The sequence below is a fragment of the Taudactylus pleione genome, unplaced genomic scaffold, assembly GCF_031769625.1.
Source record: "Taudactylus pleione unplaced genomic scaffold, aTauple2 ptg000016l, whole genome shotgun sequence".
Taxonomy (NCBI): Eukaryota; Metazoa; Chordata; class Amphibia; order Anura; family Myobatrachidae; genus Taudactylus; species Taudactylus pleione.
Genome location: NW_028284418.1, coordinates 25,099,220 through 25,119,800, shown reverse-complemented (window position 1 = coordinate 25,119,800; position 20,581 = coordinate 25,099,220). Strand labels below are relative to the sequence as shown.

At 43.5% G+C, this 20,581-nt stretch overlaps 1 protein-coding gene across 1 annotated transcript in view; it reads right to left on the bottom strand.

The window, feature by feature from the left end:
- The window catches only part of ANKFN1 (ankyrin repeat and fibronectin type III domain containing 1), a 583,203-nt gene that overhangs the window by 302,910 nt on the left and 259,712 nt on the right, over positions 1-20,581 (bottom strand). The window contains exon 7 of the mRNA XM_088473339.1: positions 13,511-13,601. Coding sequence (XP_088329465.1) covers positions 13,511-13,601 — 91 coding nt within the window. The remainder of the gene's footprint in view (positions 1-13,510; positions 13,602-20,581) is intronic.

The following is a 20,581-nucleotide window of genomic DNA, read 5'->3' as shown; positions in this document are numbered from 1 at the left end:
TCACGTAGGTGCACAAAAGCCCCGGCGTCCGGTTAAAGGACCCATTCAGGGCTGGAGGAATCTGAAAGCCTCTTCTCAACCTGGGGCATAGGGGTGTGCGTCTCAAGAGGAAGCAAATTACATTTGAAGATGGCGAATGCTCCCGCAGTCAAGCTCCTGAAAATATTGTATTTCTGGAGCTTGAATTTCTGTCCCCATACTAGTGTATGGGGACAGTGGGCCACATCGGGAGAGGAAGGTAGGAGATATCTACGATATCTCCTGCATTACATTTTTGATGAATGGTCCAAAAACTTAATTTCTACAAAAGCAGGTAAAAAGCATTTTCACCTGCTTATGTAGAAATGAAGTGATAATGAATAGAGCCCACTGTCACTAGAACATCAAAGTATCTCTCTTTAATAAAAGATAATTTGTACACATCCAGTTGCTGTTCATTATATATGGGGTTGCTAGTCCCCAAAGGAAAAGAATAAAATAATATATATGGAATGGAGATAACATTGTAGGTGTTTAAGTCATACACTTATTTCCAAATGTTATATTATATTAAACACACAAAAAGATACACATAAAATGAAAACAAAGATTACACATAAGCAATAGATAGAATCCATTCAAACCTTGTCAATTACTAATTAGCAACTATGACAGCTGATAATATTCTGATTTATTGTTTAATTTTATGTGTGTCAGTGCACATGACCAGCAAGACTAGAATAAGGCTTGACACTATAAATGCATCATAAAAAATGCTCAACTTTCAATGACATATAAACAATGCCAATCTGTACTAAAGTGCTGATCACCCATACTGAATTTTGCTCAATGAGTAATACCGAAAAAAATGTCTCATTTACCTCCTAGCCACGCTTGTGGAATCAAGATTGCAAGACCTATATGTAACATGATTATTAAGAACCAAAATCAGAGAAAACATTGAAATACAGAAATACATTGTGGCATTATCTTAATTGACAATGTTCTCCTATTTTAGACAGCATCTTGGGGAATTCCAGTAACCCTAACTGACATTGCTAAGTATATTAAGATTGAAAATATCATATTTCATTGCATAATTAAGCTCACACATCCATCAAGGCCTCATCTGCAGCAAATCAAAGTAAAGGGTGTACATTTGCACCTGGACAAACTGTGTTATGGTGCAAAGGATGGAAACGCAAACATTTTTTATTTTATTTTTTCAAGCAGGAAAAATGCTGTTGGCTTTTACAATTAACACACAAAAACTAGGCAGCTACGTACTGTGACAGTTTATTAGATGTGCTTCACTCTCTGAACTCTATATATGTTTGCACATTTTAAATACACCATCCTTGCAATGCAGCGTAATGTTGACATGGTGCAAAATTGCACCTTCTATCTGTATTTACTTCGAACTTTAAATGTGCTTAACAAGCTGCAAAAATCCACTTTGTTTAACTGTGAAGTTGTACTTGTGGCCTTCTACGGCTGGAGAGGAGAGTTGGGGGTGTCAAAGTTTAAAGCTGGGTACACAGCAGGGATATCGGGTTGTTTTCCAACCGAATCGGAAGAACATATCAGCCGGATCGCTCAGTGTGTACAGCCAATCTGCTCGCTCCCGCAGTCATTAGAGATATCTACCCAGTGCCGGTGGCGGTGTGTTTGTTGGTGTGTAGTAGAGATGGCTACTGAGTGAGTGTCTCGACACAATGACTCGAATCATTCAGTTGTTCGAATGATTCGAATCACTCAATGATTGGTGTGTCGAGACACCCACCTCTCTAGTCTCTGTGTCAGTGGGAGCCTGAGTCAGTAGCAGCTCCGCCCCCCTACACTGCTGATCTGACCTGATCATACATCTGCACTGTCAGGGCAGGGTAGAAGTATGATCAGGTCGGATCAGCAGTGTAGGGGGCGGAGCTGTCAGCGACTAACTCGGAGTCGCGCTGCTACTGCCAGGGCTCGGGGGGAGTGCACTGACTCAGGAGAGTCAGTGTAGAAGCTTGATCTGTAGCGCTGGGCTGCAGGGGGTGGAGCTGTCAGTGACTCACTCAGAGTCGCTGGCACTCCTGCTTTCTACAGCTCTAAAGAGCCATGTCCTGAGACACTGTCTAGAGACACTCCACTGAGTTGAGCCATTTGGCTCCACTCAGTACGGTGAATCGATCTGCCCATCCCTAGTGTGCAGTGGGGACCGCACTCACTGCGGTCCGCACTACACTTAATGATCGGCGGGCAGGGGGCTTTCTGGGTACTAAGAACCCCCCCTCCGTGCATGCCTGACCAGTCACACTGTAACAGGGAAACCTACAGAGGGTTGTCTGTCATAAATTGAGCAAGCCTGGGCAGCTTGGAGTGAAATTCAAGAGAGAAAACATGCTTGCAAAATACTGTTATTACAACAGATTTTTTTTTGGGTGGGGGGTGTCCAGGCACTCTGCTAATTTGCCCTTCCAAAAAGAAAAGTCTAGATCTATGGACCTTGTGTGGGTCAACTACAATATTTCAGCTGTTTATGCTTCACAATCAGCACATAAATTCTCCACATACACATGACATGGCACGTAATGCGACATTGTAATCATGCAATCGGGCACAAATCGCACACATTAATGTCAGAAACGACCAGCGATGCGCACTCCCGCTGGTCATTTCCAACATCAATCTTCGCCCGAACATGCTGGTCAACCTGATGATTAGGTTGCCCATGTTAGGGGATGATTGATGTGCCTACACTGAATGACTGAACATTCAGTGTAGGCTCAGCACAGACTGTGAAACGACTGCACAATTACAATGTCGTAATCCTGCAGTCGTTTCACAGTCTGTAAGTGGATACGCACCTTAACTGTATCATAGAGCATGGACAAATCATAACAAATTACAATAGACATAAAAAAAAGTATAGAACCCCAATTAGGTGCCAAGTTGTATTTCTGCTTAGCTTTCTCTCATCTTGTCTTTGTTTTGCTGTCATATGACAAATATGCTTTTGGATATGTAATCTGAATGGCTTTCTGTGATATGTCATCATCACAATTACCAATCACCAACATTGGTTTCCATGAAGTCAGGTTTCTGGCAAGTCATATATCATCTTGTAAAACAGGTCAGTGCAATGCTCATGGGTGTGAATGCATTGTACAACATATTACCAACGCTCTGTATGTCATGCATAGTAACAGGAGAAATAAAACTGACAATGGGTAAAAATTCTTCTGAAAAAAATAAAGTAACTATTTAACAACACTACAGTTTCCCAATAGATTTTCAGATTTCAGGGCTTTACCTCTGACAAGTCAAAAAAGAAGTAAATGCAAATAAGCAAAGAATGCACATTGCTGTTTTACAAATGAAATATTCCTACTTAGGGAACAAAACACCACTTATAAGCAATCTAAAATATATGTTTTAGCCCAGTGAAGAGCAAAACTACTGGAATGAATTTGCACTCTCGCCATTCTACTGTATATTGGCAGGCATCAGGGTCAAAACCAGTGGAACCGCTTTCCGGCTAATACAGATTATGGAACTTCAGGGGTGGGCTGGGGCAGGGGGGAACATGAACCCCAGGCTGGTACAATTTTTGCTGACTCTGTGCTGCCATGACGTCTATGCAGAGTGCGGCCGTAGAGGTACCTGGTATGACTCTGTTATACCCATTAGACAATCCCAACAGCTAATTGGTGGATGGTGCTGGCCATGGCTGGAACCATTAACCAAACAGAGAGGAAGAAGCTCTCAGATGCCTCTTCAGCATGATGTCAGTCTGCCACCCAGGGACATTGCTCTTACTGGAGGCTGCTTAATCTTGTCATAGTAAGTAACCATGACTTGTATGTGTATAGTGACAGTAAGCTGCATAAAGCTCACTCACTGTATATAGCATTACAATTTTTTTTTTTCTTAATCTTAAATTAAGTATTTTTGCCACTAGCAGTATTTGGGGGAGATTTGCCAAATCTTGGAGTAAGATAAAGTGAAGAGAAATAAAGTACCAACCAATAAGCTCTTAACTATCACTTTACAGGCTGTGTTTGAAAAATGACAAGAGCTGATTGGCTGGTACTTTATCACTCTCCACTTGACCCCTCTCCAAGACTTAGTACATCTACCTCATAAACTGTATGACCACAATTCTGGTGTAAGCTTAAACATCTGTATCTTTTCTCTTCTAATTGTTGTTTCGCTGATGTTGGGTAATAATTCCCAGATTAAGCAATAGATAAACAGCTCTTCTTTCAAACAACAAACTCTGTTTCTTTAAATTCATTGAATAACACTTGTGTATGACTTGGGGGAATAATGTATTTACTAAGGTGCGGGTTTTTAGAAGTGGAGATGTTGCCCATAGCAACCAATCAGATTCTAGCTATTATCTTCTAGAAGGTGCTAGAAAAATGTTAAGTAAAATCTGGAGGTGGCGTTATCCAGGGTCTCCCCCGGTTACCGGACTCTAACGGGGAGAGCAGAGCCGAGAGTCGGCCCTAGTAATCAGCTGTGTGGTCTAAACAGACCGCAAGCTGAGTCACTGCAAAAAAAAAAAAAAATTGTAAAAAAAAATGTACTTACCTGACTCCAGGGACCGGTGGTCGGGGCTCCGGTGATGACTCCCCTCTGGTCAGCTGGTCTCCCATGCTGCACTGCGGCCCGGTCATCAGGTGATCGGGTCCCAGTGCAGTATGGGATATCACCTGACCGGAGGCATGAAGGACATCACCGAAGGCCCGGATCATGCAGGTAAGTGTAATTAAGGGAGGGAGGGGGGTCGCGGGGGGTCCATGATCGTGGGGGGTGGGTCTTAGCACCGGGGGGCGGGGCTCAGAACCGGGGGAGGGGTAGCAGCGGTGGCCGGTCAGCGCATGCGCGGGCACTTTGTCATCGTATTTTTTGCGAAAATACCATGACTAGTGTGCAGAGGGGATTTGCAGGGACAGAGTTTATCACAAGCTCTGTCCCTGCAAGGGATTTGAAGTAAATCCCTGTGATATTGACTGAATTCGCAATGCAAATTCAGTCGTTAATATCACACTACAATCTGCATTCAATTTGTGGATTGTAGTAAATAGAGCCCTCAGTCTGAGGGAAACAGGTGATAAGAAGCAAAAAGGGAGGTCACTGCCATAGGAAGGAGAGTTGCTGCATAGTGTGCCCATGGTGCCAGCCCTGGTTCTTTCCTTTACCTGTCATCTGGCAGCCTAACATTAATGTTACCTATATATAGAATGAGGAAATTAGACAAGCAGAAAAAGCAGTGTTAATGCAGAACAAATTAGGAGCAATAAGTGGGGACTTATACCGCAGAGGTGAGCAGAAATGGTAAGTGGGAAGCAGCTCACATGCTGAGAAAAGAGTAAACGGAGAGCAGCTCTTAAGCAAAGTGGAGCAATGTTAGTAGTACCAGCTGTGAAGCAGTGATGTGACCAATGTGCGGAATATTAGCAGGAGACCATCAGGGAGAAAAGAACAACCAGACAAGCAACAGCCAGGGAGCAATTATACTGCGTAATGTGTAACTGCTTCTAGAGAGCAATTATTACTTCGCTTTACAGCAGTTATGCTTTGGACTAATTAATCAGCTGTAACTAGCTAACAAACTCATCTAAATGACTCACTAGATAGAAGTCACATAAAGATAATATTCTTTAGTTGTATGGTTATATATTAAGGCAACACACTGCTTGGAAAAGCAATCAGGGTTATTGGTTGCAGTCAAGAGGCCTGATTTAGGGTGGTGTAAACTTATGGCAATAACATTATGGCACAGAGGTAGAGAAACCCTACAGTTATACAGAAGATATTGTGATTACAATGCAATGCATCCCGCCACTGATCACATTCATGCTTACGTTAATTAGGCCGGTATGCATGTAGAAAAACGCAAAGGACAGCTTTCCCGATCAGAGCTGTCCTTTACGAAAGAGGGACTTCTGGGTCTATGACCCAAAAGTCCCTCTGACGCCATTCTGCGCATGTGCAGTATGACGAGCTCACCGCACTTTGCCCATAGAAGCCCATAGGCTTCTAAAGGGTCCAAGCTCCAGTATATATTGCATCCTGAAACTTAGTGCATATGAGAAATGCAGTCATACCCCCGAAAATGCCATTTTCTGGGGTTTGCCCACATTTCTGAAGTTGGTGCATCCCGCTCCCCATGTAACCCTATTCTCTCTCTTTATCTCCCACTCATCTTCCCTTATTCTATCTCTCTCCTATAATCTCTCCTCCCATCTTCCCCTATTTCTCATCTCTTCCCTGTTTCACTCTACTCCTCCGTCTCATCTCCCCTATTCATTCTATCTTTCTCATCTCCCCCTATTCATTTCCAATATATCTTACTCTCTCTCTCTCATCTATCTCTATACATTCTCACTGAGTATATCCAGACCCTTACCAGAAATGGGCCTGTTTCAGATGTGGATGTATACGCCATAGCAGCTGCAATCTCTCATGGATCATATTGGAGAAATATGCTAATACCTCACCCACCGTCCAGAGCATAGAGATAGTATCTTACATCCACTGCTCACGCACAAAACCGGAAACATCAAACATAGATCAGGTGGCTATCAGCCTAATGAGTAAGTCTAAGCTGTTGCAGACATAGCGTTTCTCTAGACACACAGAGGGCTCTCCTGCTGCGAGCAAGAATGCAGTGGCTGATTTATGGATGCCCAGAAAGCAGTGTTTAAACGGTCTGACATTCGTGCGTTTTTCTAACTACCCACCCCCCGTTACCTCCTCCAAACGCTGACTACCTGTCACTTACTTTGCGAGTGTATCCTCTGCGTGAGCGTAATCACAATTCAATAACTGCACGTGTACAGTGCAGCTTACACACATGCTCAATGGCTAACAATTGCTCAATCTGCATAACTGTTGGCATAGTGTCCACATCTATATCAGGCCCAATGTTTTCTAGTGTCTATATACAGTAAGATGTTAATAAAAGTGTAATGCATCTCTTCTCTATGCAACATAAGCTCAGTGACAAATGCAGGATTTCTAGTATTTCTAGCATTTATCAAGTACATTCTATAAAATGATGGGAATAACCTATGGTCATCATCCCCACTGGCCCCATTCTGCACTGTTTTCTCTGCTTGATACATCTCACCCTAAGTGCTAAGTCAGAGCTTGCAATTTATAAATATATATTTATATAGTTGTATCATATTGTGCAGCATTGATCAAATAAAAAAGCACATAAAACAATCATAAAGCAATGTTAGAGATGGGGACAGAGAAAATAAATAAGAGATCAAAATTAGAAAACCAGAGTTGATGTTAAAAGACAGTCACTGACCCAGGATAAATGAAAATAAAAATGGGGCGGGAAGTTGTATTTGGGTATTATCTATATAATCATTATAATGGTGCTCTGATGTCACATTTAAATGTTGATTTGGGACTGTGAGTTTATGGAATTCAGATAAAGGGCTCTATTTAATACAATCTGTATTTGTAATGCAGATTGTAGAGTGATATTACTGACTGAATTCGCATTGCAAATTCAGGCAATATCACAGGGATTTACTACAAATCCCTTGCAGGAATAGAGCTTGTGATAAGCTCTATCCCTGCGAATTCCCTCCGCACACTTATCACAGTATTTTTGCAAAAAATACAGTGAAAAGTGCAGACGCATGCGCCAACCGACCATCACTAAGCCCCGCCCCATCGCTAAACCCCGCCCCCGCGATCGCGGACCCCCCGCGACACCCCCTCCCTTAATTACACTTACCTGAAGTGATCAGGGCTCTGGTGATGTCCTCCGTGGCTCTGGTCAGCTGACATCCCATACTGCACTGGGACCCGGTCAGTTGACAACCGGGTCCCAGTGCAGGCTGGGAGACCAGCTGACCGGAGGTAGGACATCACCTGGAGCCCCTATCACCGGTCCCTGGTCTCAAGTTTTTTTTTTACTATTTTTTTTTTCTTTTTTTTTTTAGCTGTAATCAGCATGTGGTCTGTTTAGATCACAGGGGCCGGCTCCAGGCTCTGCTCTGCCCGTTAGAGTGGAGCAGGAGTCCGGTAACCGGGGGAGACCCTGGATAACGCCACCTCCAGGTGTCGTTATTATCACAGGGCTTTCCCCGGTATTTTTTCACAATACATTTTTAGCAACTTTGGCCAGATCACGTTTCCCATTACAATTATGGGAAATGCGATCTGCTTACTAAAAATAAGTGATAATTAGGGCTTGGAGTAGAATTTACGAATTCTACTCCAATTGCCCTGTAGTAACTTTAGGTGAAACTAAAATTATGTGAAAAGGGTGTGAAAACACCCTTTTTCACTTTATTGTAGTAAAAATAATGTTAATAAATAGAGCCCAAAGTCTGAACTATTGTATGTGGAAGAACCTTAAAATACCATCAAAGATATTTTTGCTACATATATAGCACACTACAGTATTGCCAGAGTTAATGCTCTAAGGGCTCTATTTACTACAATCCGCATTTGTAATGCAGATTGTAGTGTGATATTACTGACTGAATTCGCATTGCGAATTCAGGCAATATCACAGGGATTTACTACAAATCCCTTGCAGGGACAGAGCTTGCAAGAAAGCTCTGTCCCTGCGAATCCCCTCCGCACTCTAGTCACGATATTTTTGCAAAGAAATACTGTGACTAGTGCCCGCGCATGCGCCGACCGGCTGCCGCTGCTACCCCCTGACACTAAGCCCTGCCCCTGATGCTAAGCCCCGCCCCTGAAATCACGGACCCCTTCCCCCGCGACTCCCCTCCCTTAATAGCACTTACCTGCAGTCATCGGTGCTCCGGTGATGTCTTCCATGCCTTCAGCTGATATCCCATACTGCACTGGGACCCGATCACCTGATGACCGGGCCGCAGTGCAGCATGGGAGACCAGCTGACCGGAGGCAAGTCATCACCAGTCCCTGGAGTCAGGTAAGTGAATTTTTTTTTGACTATTTTTTTTATTTTTTGCAGTGTATCAGCGTGTGGTCTGTTGAGACCACACAGCTGATCACTGGGACCGGCTCCGGGCTCTGTTCTGCCTTTTAGAGCACAGTAGGAGCCCGGTAACCGGGGGAGACCCTGGATAACGCCACCTCCAGGTGGCGTTATTATCACAGGGCTTTCCCTGGTATTTTTTTACAATTTATTTTTAGTAACTTTGGTCAGATCACATTTTCCATTACAATTATGGGAAATGCGATCTGATTACTAAAAGTAAGTGATACTTAGGGGTTGGAGTAGAATTTTACGAATTCTACTCCAATTGCCCTATAGTAACTGAGGTGAAACTAAATTAATGTGAAAAGGGTGTGGCAACACTCTTTTTCACATTATTTTAGTAAAAATAATGTTAATAAATAGAGCCCTAAATCTACTGAACTGTAGCAGATTATAATTCAATATCACTATTTGGATTTCTGTGGAACAATCTTTCCAAAACTAAGTGGTTCACTCATGTTCCTTAAGTGTTTTTATTCATTTTTGTATATTTTTTTATTTGTATTACTATGTGCATGTATATTGGATCTCAATATTATTGTGTGTCTTTATAGCGCCACCTTATACATATATATCTTTTAGTTTACCCAGGCAGATTGTATGAGATAAAAATAATGAGTCTGAGGAAACAGTATTGTGTTGTAAAAAACAAGACAAACAAATAAAAACACAGAATAACTGAGCCAAAGTGGTAAATACTGATGGATCCATTTGTGAAGTGGTGTAAAGCCCTTTCTTCTATGTCTATACAGAGAAGGCTTCTCCCTATCTATCAAGGGCTAATGCAAAGAGAGTCTATATAACAAGTACTCTGGCATAAGAGTAGCATTGCAGTCCTTATTTTGATATTGCCATATCAGCATGGAGATAACACAGGATATTAATATAATTTTTTTTTATACTTAATATATATTTAAAAAAAAAATACTTTATTCCCAAACTAGCTCTTGTCTGCATCTTCATCCACAATGAAATCTCTTCTGCCAACATGTTTATTATTTGAGGTGTTCTAGTTGTATTACTTTGCACAGGGGCCCTGTCGCGGGTATGGCCCACGCGACCAGCAGCGCTGTACACACTGGTGGCAACAGCGCCTTCACCCCAAAATAGTTCCAAGCAGGGACTCGGAACCCAAAAGTTCAGGTGTGTTCGGTTTTCAGGAAAACCGAAGCACACATCTCTAGTTATCAAAACTAATGTAAAAAAAAAAAAAGAGTTCAAAGTAGAAGACAGTGGGCTCTACATAACATTAAAAATGATTGCTGACAGTATAATATTCAGTTAGTATCGCTGCATATTGCTGCAATACTTACAATTAGACCTTTGATCAAGGCTGAAAAAGCTGCACACAGGACTGAGAGCCTGATTCAGCATGGAACGCACGCTAGCAGACGCACGCACCCATCCACTGCGAGAATATGCTAATCAATGCATACGCACGGAGGCCGAAGCACAAGAAGCAGACACCCAGCAAAACATATAGCCGCCCACCTATGCCGTGATTGACAGCATAAACATCGGGAACATCGAGTGGCATCGAAGCTGCGTGTAAGCTAAAGGTAGACCTGACCCTGCCGCAGGACTTGAGAGATTCCTGCATGCACAGAGGCGCCCGGCTGCGTGCGGCATCGCTGAGATTAATTTATGGACACCCCTGTAACGGCGTGCGAATGCACAAGCATGCCTGCATTCGGCCGACCACCCCCCTGTTACCACCCACAAATGGCACTTGTGGTCAATCAACTTCGAAGGTCTCTGCGGGCTCCCTGTGTACTCTGCGAGAGCCCTTACCGTACTCAGCGACCTGTTCGCGAATGCACAATGTGATGTATATGCATGCACAGATCACAAACATCAGCTCGCACCATGAGTTCTCTCACTTGCGTTGCTTGCTGAGTCAGGCCCTAAGAAAATAGATGTGGCGAACAGTTTACAACTACTGTATCTACAACTATTGTTCACTAAGTATAACTGCATCTCAGTAAACCCACTTCATTGCAAACTTTACTGTAGGGAACATTGGACCTGATTCAGACCCGCTTGCTAGGATGCGTTCGCTCGGAGCCAGACGATTGTTTGCATTCTGCGCATGCGTACGCATCGCAATGCACGTGCGCAAACCAGTGCGAGCGATCGGAAAGTGTACGCTTGCTGTCCATAGAATGAGTGACAGGAGAAGCCGTTTGTGGGTGGTGATGGGCAGGCCACTAGAATCTGGGGAGTGAAGGTGCGAACGCAGGTGTGCCTGAGCATCTTAACGCCATTTCAGAGGCGTGCATAATTAAGAGGCAGCATCATAGTACACGTTACTTGGTTGTATTTCACACTGAAGCTCTCACAGTGCTTGCGGTAGGGTATGGTCAGCCATAAGCGCTGCGTTCGCTTCCAATGGTACTCAAGGTAATGATGGCTGCATACACTTCCTGGAGATGAAGTGCACAAGTGGCCGTCTTAAGACAGGCTGGTGGGCGTCTGCATACACAATGCGATCGCACGCTAAGACATAGTGGGCGTGCTAATGCATTGCCATGCAATCGCTTGCCTTGCTGAAATTTGCATACGCATCTAGCGTGCGAACGCATCTAGTGAGCGGGTCTGAATTGAGCCCATTGTCTCAGCATCCACAAATTCTGGCCTCATAGAGGTATTTCCTTATTTTCTAAACTGTTTAACATGTACTCAAAGCTCCTTAAACAAGTTTTGAGCTCTGGTAATTTGATAAATAATCCAAGTGTATTGATATGTTCTAATACACTTTCTGATAAATACTAGGAGAAAATAACTAACATTCTGTCTTCAAATCTGCAAGAAAATGTCAAATTTAGGACCCCTTAGATCGTTGTGCTTATAAGAAGTGAATGATAATTAGTAACTTTTCCAAGGGGTTAGGAATTCATCCTAGAAAGTCTACATGGCGCCATGATGCTGATGTCATTGAGAACACTGGATATTTGATTTGCTGAGTGCAGAAAAAGGACTAATCCTTTATGTGTACTGATCTTGCAAACCATTTTAACAGGTAGTTTACATGTCAGTAGCATGTCATGGGGAGAATGAATACATGGTCTACGCTGTGATACACAGTGATAACAAGAGGATGTGTTATTTTGCATAATGCATTGAATGGAGCTAACAACCCACTAATGACTAAAGAGACATCAGCTGCGTATGTCGGTTGGCAGAAAAGGCTTTATGTGTTTTGTGAGTGCCTGAAGAAATGTTATGTCTCCAGGATATGGATTGACATGCTGTCAGGTTACCTGTCACACAGTCTTGGGAGTGCACCTCTCAAAGAAGGTGGTAGAGGATTATACAGCAATTCAAACGTTTTGTCAAGATATACAAATAGCTTTTAACGCGAACGTACCATTGAATGTGTGCAATGCTCAAAGTTTAACATGCATCTTTGAGATGTACAGGCAGGCAAAACAAAACCCCCAATGTAAGTTGTCAATTCAGGGAGGAATTCACAGGGGGGGAAACACATTTGTTCTTGACCTCCAATATTAAACCACATAGTGCATATATTATGAGTGCAGGGGTATGCTATGCAAATTTGCACATGGGTCCAGGAAGGCCCCGAGTCGCACACCACAGGAAAGGACTGAACAATCAATTATACTATACTGCTCCGGCAGCACCATATTTCTGGTGATATATTCAGAAGGATGGCTCCACACAGGAGCTACAGTAGCAGAGACTTTGACATGGGCCTGATTCAGAGATGTACAATAATGCCATCGCTGCTGCAAATTTGTATGCAGAAACTGTTTAAAAATATGCAGATATCGTACTCGTCAGGATTTGCATTGAAACAACCCACCAGCAACTATGCAAATCTAAGCGACTGCGTACAAAGATTCAGAATCGATTGTGGATCAGTCGTTCATCGGAGTTCTTACTAACCGTATGTTTTACTCAGAATGGCCAATGGGAATGAGACACTGGAGCCATTTTTACTGTGTACAGGACTGCAATCACACAACGGTCGTTACACACCAGCTTTTTCATAGCCACTCCCCTGTTACTCCCCCCTAACGCTCCATGACTGTCAATTATACTGCTACCCAAACCTCGCTGCGACCGCCGTAAGTAATGAAACTTGACTCATGCGCAGTGTGACTCATACGCATGCACAGATCACCAGTAATCGCTCAACTGCGTAATCATCAGCATTGCGTCCATCTCTGAATCAGGACCTATGTGCCAGTCTTTGCCCTCTTCTGGGCAGTGTTCATTCCACATATATCATTGGTAATATAGCTCCGATGGAACAGATAAAGGAGAACCCAAAGCACAGATCTTATAATGCCCCTTTGCAATGTCCCCCAATTCTGTGAACTTGCCATCTCCACTTTAAAATAATTTGGACATGGATCTCCACGCTACAGAAAACCCATTATCTGGAGGGATTCCCAAGTTGGAACTTAACCCCAAAGCTGCATGCTATTTGCCAGTACATGTACAATTATTAACATGAAACAACAATGTTATTATACAGCAGTAAAACTCATGTAATGACCACACTGATTAACTTACTGGAAGGAGCAGCACACTCAGGGCTGGAAAGTTCTGCAGGCCCCCATCCCTTCATGTTGCATGCAGAAACTCTGACATAATACTCTTTGCCCTGTCAATCAAATCAAAATAAATGTATTAAAGTATAATACAAAGTCTTAGTTTGATTATTCTCACACAATAACGTGGTGCTAAATCTGTACCTCATTTCAAGAGATCAATTCAAACTATTTATTCTAAATTTTGCAAACACCACCCTAATATAAATAATTATTTTGTATACCTTCCATCTCTATCATCTTTCTTATATTAATATTTGGTGTTATCAACATTAACAAGTCTTACGTCTGCGTATTATGCAGAATACAATTTGTTACTCTGGATACTTAGGACATCTTTTTATTAATACATAAGATATAGAGGGTCTGATTCAGCACTGGACGGAATTGCAAAGACGCACACAAGCAGCTGTGCAATTCTATCCTTGCTATTATGTTATTACAACAGGAGGCTTCATGCCTCCTGCATGCATTAATGATCTGAGCTGCATCCATGGACGCAGCATCGGATCAAGTGCCTGATCCTCAGGCCGGCTGAGTGACCATGGGGTCATGCAGGCTGGCATCGCAGATGAGGGAAGGAAGACAGGTATCTCCATCAGCCATCGGAAATCCTGGCCTCCTCCCTCCCCCCGTAGCCGGCCCCCTCCCCACCCACAAATGGCAGCAATCACTGACAGTCTGCTGCCGCTCTGCGTCCGATCACGCAGGACCCATTTTGCACATGCCCATCACGGGTCCTGCACACATGCAGATTCACGACTATCAGGAATCTGTGTGCTGCAACATATCTGCACAGACTCCTGAATCACCCCCAGAATATGAAAGCACTGTAATTGGCTAAATTAGATGGTAAAAAAAAGACAATACAAATAGTATAATACAGCAAATTATAAGAGTAGTTGTAATCAGGTTAATTGCCCAAAATTACAATTTTTTACATTCAGTATTGTTTTTGGCAGCCTAACAGTAAAGCAATGTCTACATTGGACTGTGGAATCCATCGACTTATCTTTGCTTAACAGTCTATTTCCATCTAGCTATAGTTCAGCTGCTACAGTATAAGTGCTTAACTACTGTAGCAGCTGTCACATTTTGCAGCATTATATACTGTACCATGATACTATAAATGTAAATATAGTTGAACTTCATGTGCTCAACAGTATTCAGACACATGTCTGGCTGAGCAATTGAATACATGATTACTCCTACCCGTGGCACACTTGTGTCTAGTTAGGCATAGCAAAACAGATATATAATCCATGCCCAATCAGACACATGGCTATTGGGGATAAATTATAGAGAAAGAACAGTGTAACAAACAATGCCAGTTTTTACTCTTTGCTTGAAAGTCTCAGCTATTACGATGTTTCTGGAGTTTCTCTTTGCCAAACCTACTTATACATGCTGCCTCCCATCCTTACCTCTGGATGTGATTATTTGATTACAATTGTTTGCTGCTTGCCCTCGGCATGTGTTCGGTTTCCCATGGCTTTTTTGTAGCCTATAGCGCTGAATTTATATTTTCTTAACCCTCACTAGTTTCCTTCGTAGGATCTTCTAAGCGTAGGAGGTGCATGAGTGTAAGAGGTGCATGGGAAGTGCTACTCTACCCTCTGGTTTTCAGATGCAATCAGAGACTATTTACATTTTAATATATTATCGAGGCATAATTAGCCAAATGGCTTTCGAACCATAATAGTAAACAAGGAATTGGGGGTATAGGGATAATAAAAATCTTTTATAGAAGGTGTTTTTTTCCTATGATATATTACAGTATAAAATTGCACATTCCAGTACAGTGCTGTAGCAGGGCACTAATGCACCCATAGCCTGTTCCACTCCAACACACTCCGCACATGTGACATCATGACATCACAGAAGGGAGGACATGGACAGGATGCTGAGCGCCAGGTGGCTCTCAGGCAGCACCCGGCTGCCTCCCTTTCTCTGTTATCCCGTGTTTCAGACTGCCTCTTTGGCATCTCCACCTGGATGTCCCAGCACTGACTCAAACTCAACATGTCCACATCCTCCTCCTAGCATCTTCTCCCTTCTTACTATCCCTCTCATAGTGGACAGCTTCACAATCTCTGCTGTTCCCAAGAACTCTGCATTGGTGTCATCTTCTACTCTGACCTCAGTTTCATTCTTTATATACAGTCATTCAATCCTGTCACCTTCACCTTTGTCTCTTTGTATGTATATGCCCCTTTCTCTCTCATGATGTTACCAAAAAACCTAATTCACCCTCTCATGAATTACCATTTTGACTACTGTGATCACCTTCTAACTGGCCTTCCCTTCACCTGTCTCTGTCCTCTTCAATCCATCCTATATGCTGCGGTAAGGATAATTTTTATCTATAGTCACTTTTGTTTCCCATTTCCTCTAGAGTTCAATCTAAGCTGATCGCCTCACCTACAAATCCCTCACTGAAGTCTCACCTTCAGATCTTGGGGCTGATTTAGCAGTGGACTGAATTGCAAAAAGCTGCACACAAGCTCTTTGTAATTCCATCCTGCTATAATTCAAATACTGAAGGAGGCGTCTATAGTGAAGAGACGCCTCCTGTCAACAACTGTTATCCAAGATTCCTGAAAACTTCTTCAGAATTAGTCCCCTTGTGTCACAACTCACGGACGGATAAAGGATGCTGGCCCATGGATGGAATCAAGTCCCAAACCAAGCCAAGGTTAGAAACGAGCAGCAGTAATCACTGGAAATGCTGGAGTATGCTTTAGGAGCCTATACTCTGGCACCTGCCTAGTGCCCAGGGACTCCCATTTATAGAGAGGAGTTTAATCCTCGAGCCAAACATGATGTCACATTTGGTGCATATGTCTCTTTAAATTTCTTTACAGGTTGGCACGTGCAACCCTAGTGGAGCAATGGCCGCCTGCACTACAGCCGCCGAGGAGGGAAGATAGCACATACCGGGCAGCAGGACACTAGCAGTGGGCATCGCGAACTCCCCACCCACTGTCCTACGCTGACCAGGACCCCAGTACTGCAGGACCCGGTAAGTGGGAGCCGGGTTAGGCCATGCTCTGACATTTTCCCCCTTTAGGGGTGGGCACCAAACACCCCACAAATGGCTTTCCAGGAAACTTCTAATGAAACTTTCAGAGAAGTTGAGGTTCATGGAGTTCTGAAGCCTTGATCCACTATCATTCCTCGGCACCATATCCTTTCCAATCTACAAGGAATTGGACTGTGCCTCGAGAAACTCTGGAGTCCAAAATCTGTTTTGCCTCTTGATGATCCACTGGAATAGCTGAAGGCAGGTCACAGGGTGTCTAGGGCTGAAAATGTGGAAGACATTCGATATTTTAAGCGTGGCACACTTAGAATATCGAATGTTGGGTTGATCACTTGGAGGATCTTGAATGGCTCAATGAACCTGGGAGCGATTTTCATCATGGGCACCTTCAGTCGTAGATGTTTTGTTGACCCTCTTCCTGTCTGCAAGCACCTAATACCTTGAAGAGACTCTGCACAAATTCTTCTTTACCTCTCTCCATATATTAAGGAACTGCCTCGCCGTGTCATGGACAATTGGCACTGATACTGACTGAAGGACTCTCCCTAACAAGATTTGAGGTTTACTCTAATCTAATGTGGGTGCATGGTTGCATAGCCAAGGAAGACCGAGAATTATAGGACTCTCGATTGTTGGAAGTGTAACCCTGGTTAAGGGTTAAAAGAAATACAGTATTTATAAACACATATTCTGAGGTAATATGTGTACATGGGTTGACAAATTTATATATGGCATATATGTATAGTTGTATATTGAGGTAAAATATGGCTGATTTATTCATTCTTTAAGAAATATCCTTTAGTAATGGAAATGTATATACAATTTATGAAAAAAAGCATATATGTTTCATGTATTTATATGACAGTTTATGTGGTACTCTTTTCTCTGAGGTAAAAGTATGCCCCAGTGTATGGGATACACATGCACTGTAGAAGAAGGGGCGGAGTGATATTGCTGGGAGTGATTTGGTTCCTGTCAGGAAAAGAGGGGCCGGTTGGAGAGAGGTATATAACAGTTGTCAGCAGAAGCTGGCAGTTAGTCTAGTGTTCCCTTCCTTGGGTGCTCAATCCCCCTGTGCCTGCCAGGCCTGCCAGGCACAGGGGGGTGGAGCCGGAGAGGAAGCCTGTCACAGCGGGAGCTGTGTGACAGCAACTGCGGCTGACAAGCGATCAGCATCTCCCAGGGAAGAAGTTAGCGGCAGTGGCTTCTAGAAGCTTTCCCTGGGGTGAGTGAGCAGCAGTGGGCAGCTGGCAGTAAGCATCAGCATGTGCTGATCGGTCAGCACTAGAAGGCAGGATATGAATTGGAGACAGTGGCGCTCAACAGTGTCTCGAGCCTTCACACAATTATCTAGCTGCACAACACATACCTACCCCAGTATCAGGGGCGGATCTAGACTGTTCTATTAGGGGGGGAGAGTTAATGATGAATTCCAACTCCTAATCTTTCCTGTACTGTCCTCCTCTTTCCTGTACTGTCCCTTTTTGGTCCCAGCTCCTTCCCTTCACATTTTTTTTGCTGGCCACATTGATTTTTTCAATCAGTATATGTTTAAGTACCCTCCCCCCAGCAGTAACCCCTTCCCCGTTACACCCTGTTGCAGCAACCCCACCTCCCCCGCGCTACACCCCCCCTCATGGCACCCGCGTGACCCCTCCCCCCCTTTTTACTTTCACTTACCTCTGCTGCTCCGGTGATGTTCTCCCTCCGAGCTTCAGTCAGCTGCTCTCCCATCCTGCACTGTGACCCGGTCAGCTGTTTAATGCAGCAGCTGACCAGGGTCACAGTGCAGGGGCCGGGAGACCAGCTGACTGGAGGGAGGACATCACCGGAGCCCCGATCTTCGGTCCCTGGACACAGGTAAGTTTTTTTTTTTCTGTTAGCAGTGATCAGCGTGTGGTCTGTTTAGACCACACAGCTGATCACTGGGGAGCCGGCTGTGATCTCTTCCTCCTCGGCTCCCGGGTGACAGCCTGTCACTGACACATCCCCCTGACTGGGAGACGTGAGCTCCGATCACAGCACAGCCTTTATTATCTCTCTCCTCTGAATGATGCAGAGGAGAGAGATGATAAAGGTAGGACAAACTGTGCTGGGGGGGGTGATCGCTCCAATCGCCCCTCCCCCTGGATCCGCCACTGCCCAGTATAGAGAACTTATTATGCCGTATACGGCTTCACATATATCTATATGAAATAAGGAGTCACAGAGGCAGAGCCCCTCCTATATTTAGAACAGCATCACTTATTTATAGGAGGGTTCAAAGGAGGAAATTGATCAGTTGATTAGGACAGGCACTACTATATGGGGATCTGCAATGGCATTTATACAGACATTATTTAAGCCTTCGCACTAAGCTGCCCAGAGACTATAATGCTACCATTGAAACCCTCTAACTATATGCCAGTCCTACAAAGTAGTGCATTACTGCTGATGAGAGAGATACTGTTAGTGTCTGAGCTCTAGTGGATACAGTATCACTAAAGAAAGGATAGTATCTGTGCATATTGCAGCTTATCCAATATTTCTAGCAGAAAGGAGAAAATAAATATATCTAAATGATACAAACCATCTCTCTAGTGGAGCAGGATTAAGAAAACTAAGCGAAGGATGTTCTAATCTATTCAGCAATAGACTCTACAGATGGCACTATAGAAGTACTGATAGCCACCTGTTCAATAAAGGATACAGGAGCCATAGTCAACTTATCCAATTCAAAGACTTTTACAATTAATCAGCTATAAGAGTCCCAGCGTGCACCAACATACTGCAGTGTTTATAAGGGACCAATACTACCTAAGTGTTACAGGGTTATTTGTTTCTCCATATTATACTTATTTTGTTGTATGGCATGCAGAAGTATATGTATAGAAGGTATATTGATATATTCTAGGTTGTGGGGCATATTGTATTGTCCAAATAATTGTTATGTTTCTTAATTGGAATAAATTAACAATTACTTGTGTATATTCCACCGGTTCATCATTATTGAAAGGACCTGGATGTTAACGAGGAGAGAAGAAAGGTATTTTATTTTTAAAAAGTGTAATTATTATACTGCATATATAATACCATCAGGTTACATAATTACATTGATTGACTTACCCAAGCAAGCCTGAATAACATAGCTATGGGTTTTCCCAAGAAGGTCCATCCATACAACCAATACCTTGGGTGGAGGCACTGATATAACTGAAGGATTTTTAATATTTAGCAGAGGAAATGAGTGAGTACTCTAAACCACAAGGAAGTTAGTAAACTGGTATCCCTGTTAGAGAGTAAAGGGGGATTACAGAAGTATGTAGAAGGATATCAACTTCCGATGGAGAGTGCCCACTTGCATGGTAACTTCTGTCATCCGGGAGTAGATGGTAGCCATGGGAAGTTTATTCCCGTCCACACCAATGATACAGAGTGGCGTTTGTAGTGGCACACAAAGAATTCCTGACTCCTGAACATTCTTCACTGTAATGAAGTTGCAGTTGGCCAATCAAAAAATGGGAAGAACTGCCCTCTTTTGGGGTGTGATTAAACGCACTTAATCTGACCACCCATTGATCTGTTAGAGACGCTTGGAACAGCTGGCAATGAGATGATCTGGTTCGCCACATTACAGACATAGTTTATTCTTAAGTCTCATTTTCCTTTCTAGGGAGGAGAGCCTTCCCAATCTGCATGGGCTTTTCTGTAGACTCAACTGGAGCATCGAGGACTCCCAGCCGGCTGCCCTACACCAACCAGGACCCCTGCGATGCTGGACCTGGTAAGTGGGTGCCGAGTTCCGCCATGCTGTGGCATCTTGCCACAAGATATACTACTGCCCATTCACTTGCTCTTCTCTGGCCTGCACCTAGCCTCACCCCTGATTACCAACTCTTACTCTCACCTCCAGGATTTATTCCATTGCTCCCATAAAACCCACTTCTTTATCTTGCCCCGTATTACCTTCCCCTGAGACCTCGCTCTCTCTCTCTCTCTCTCTGAGCTCTC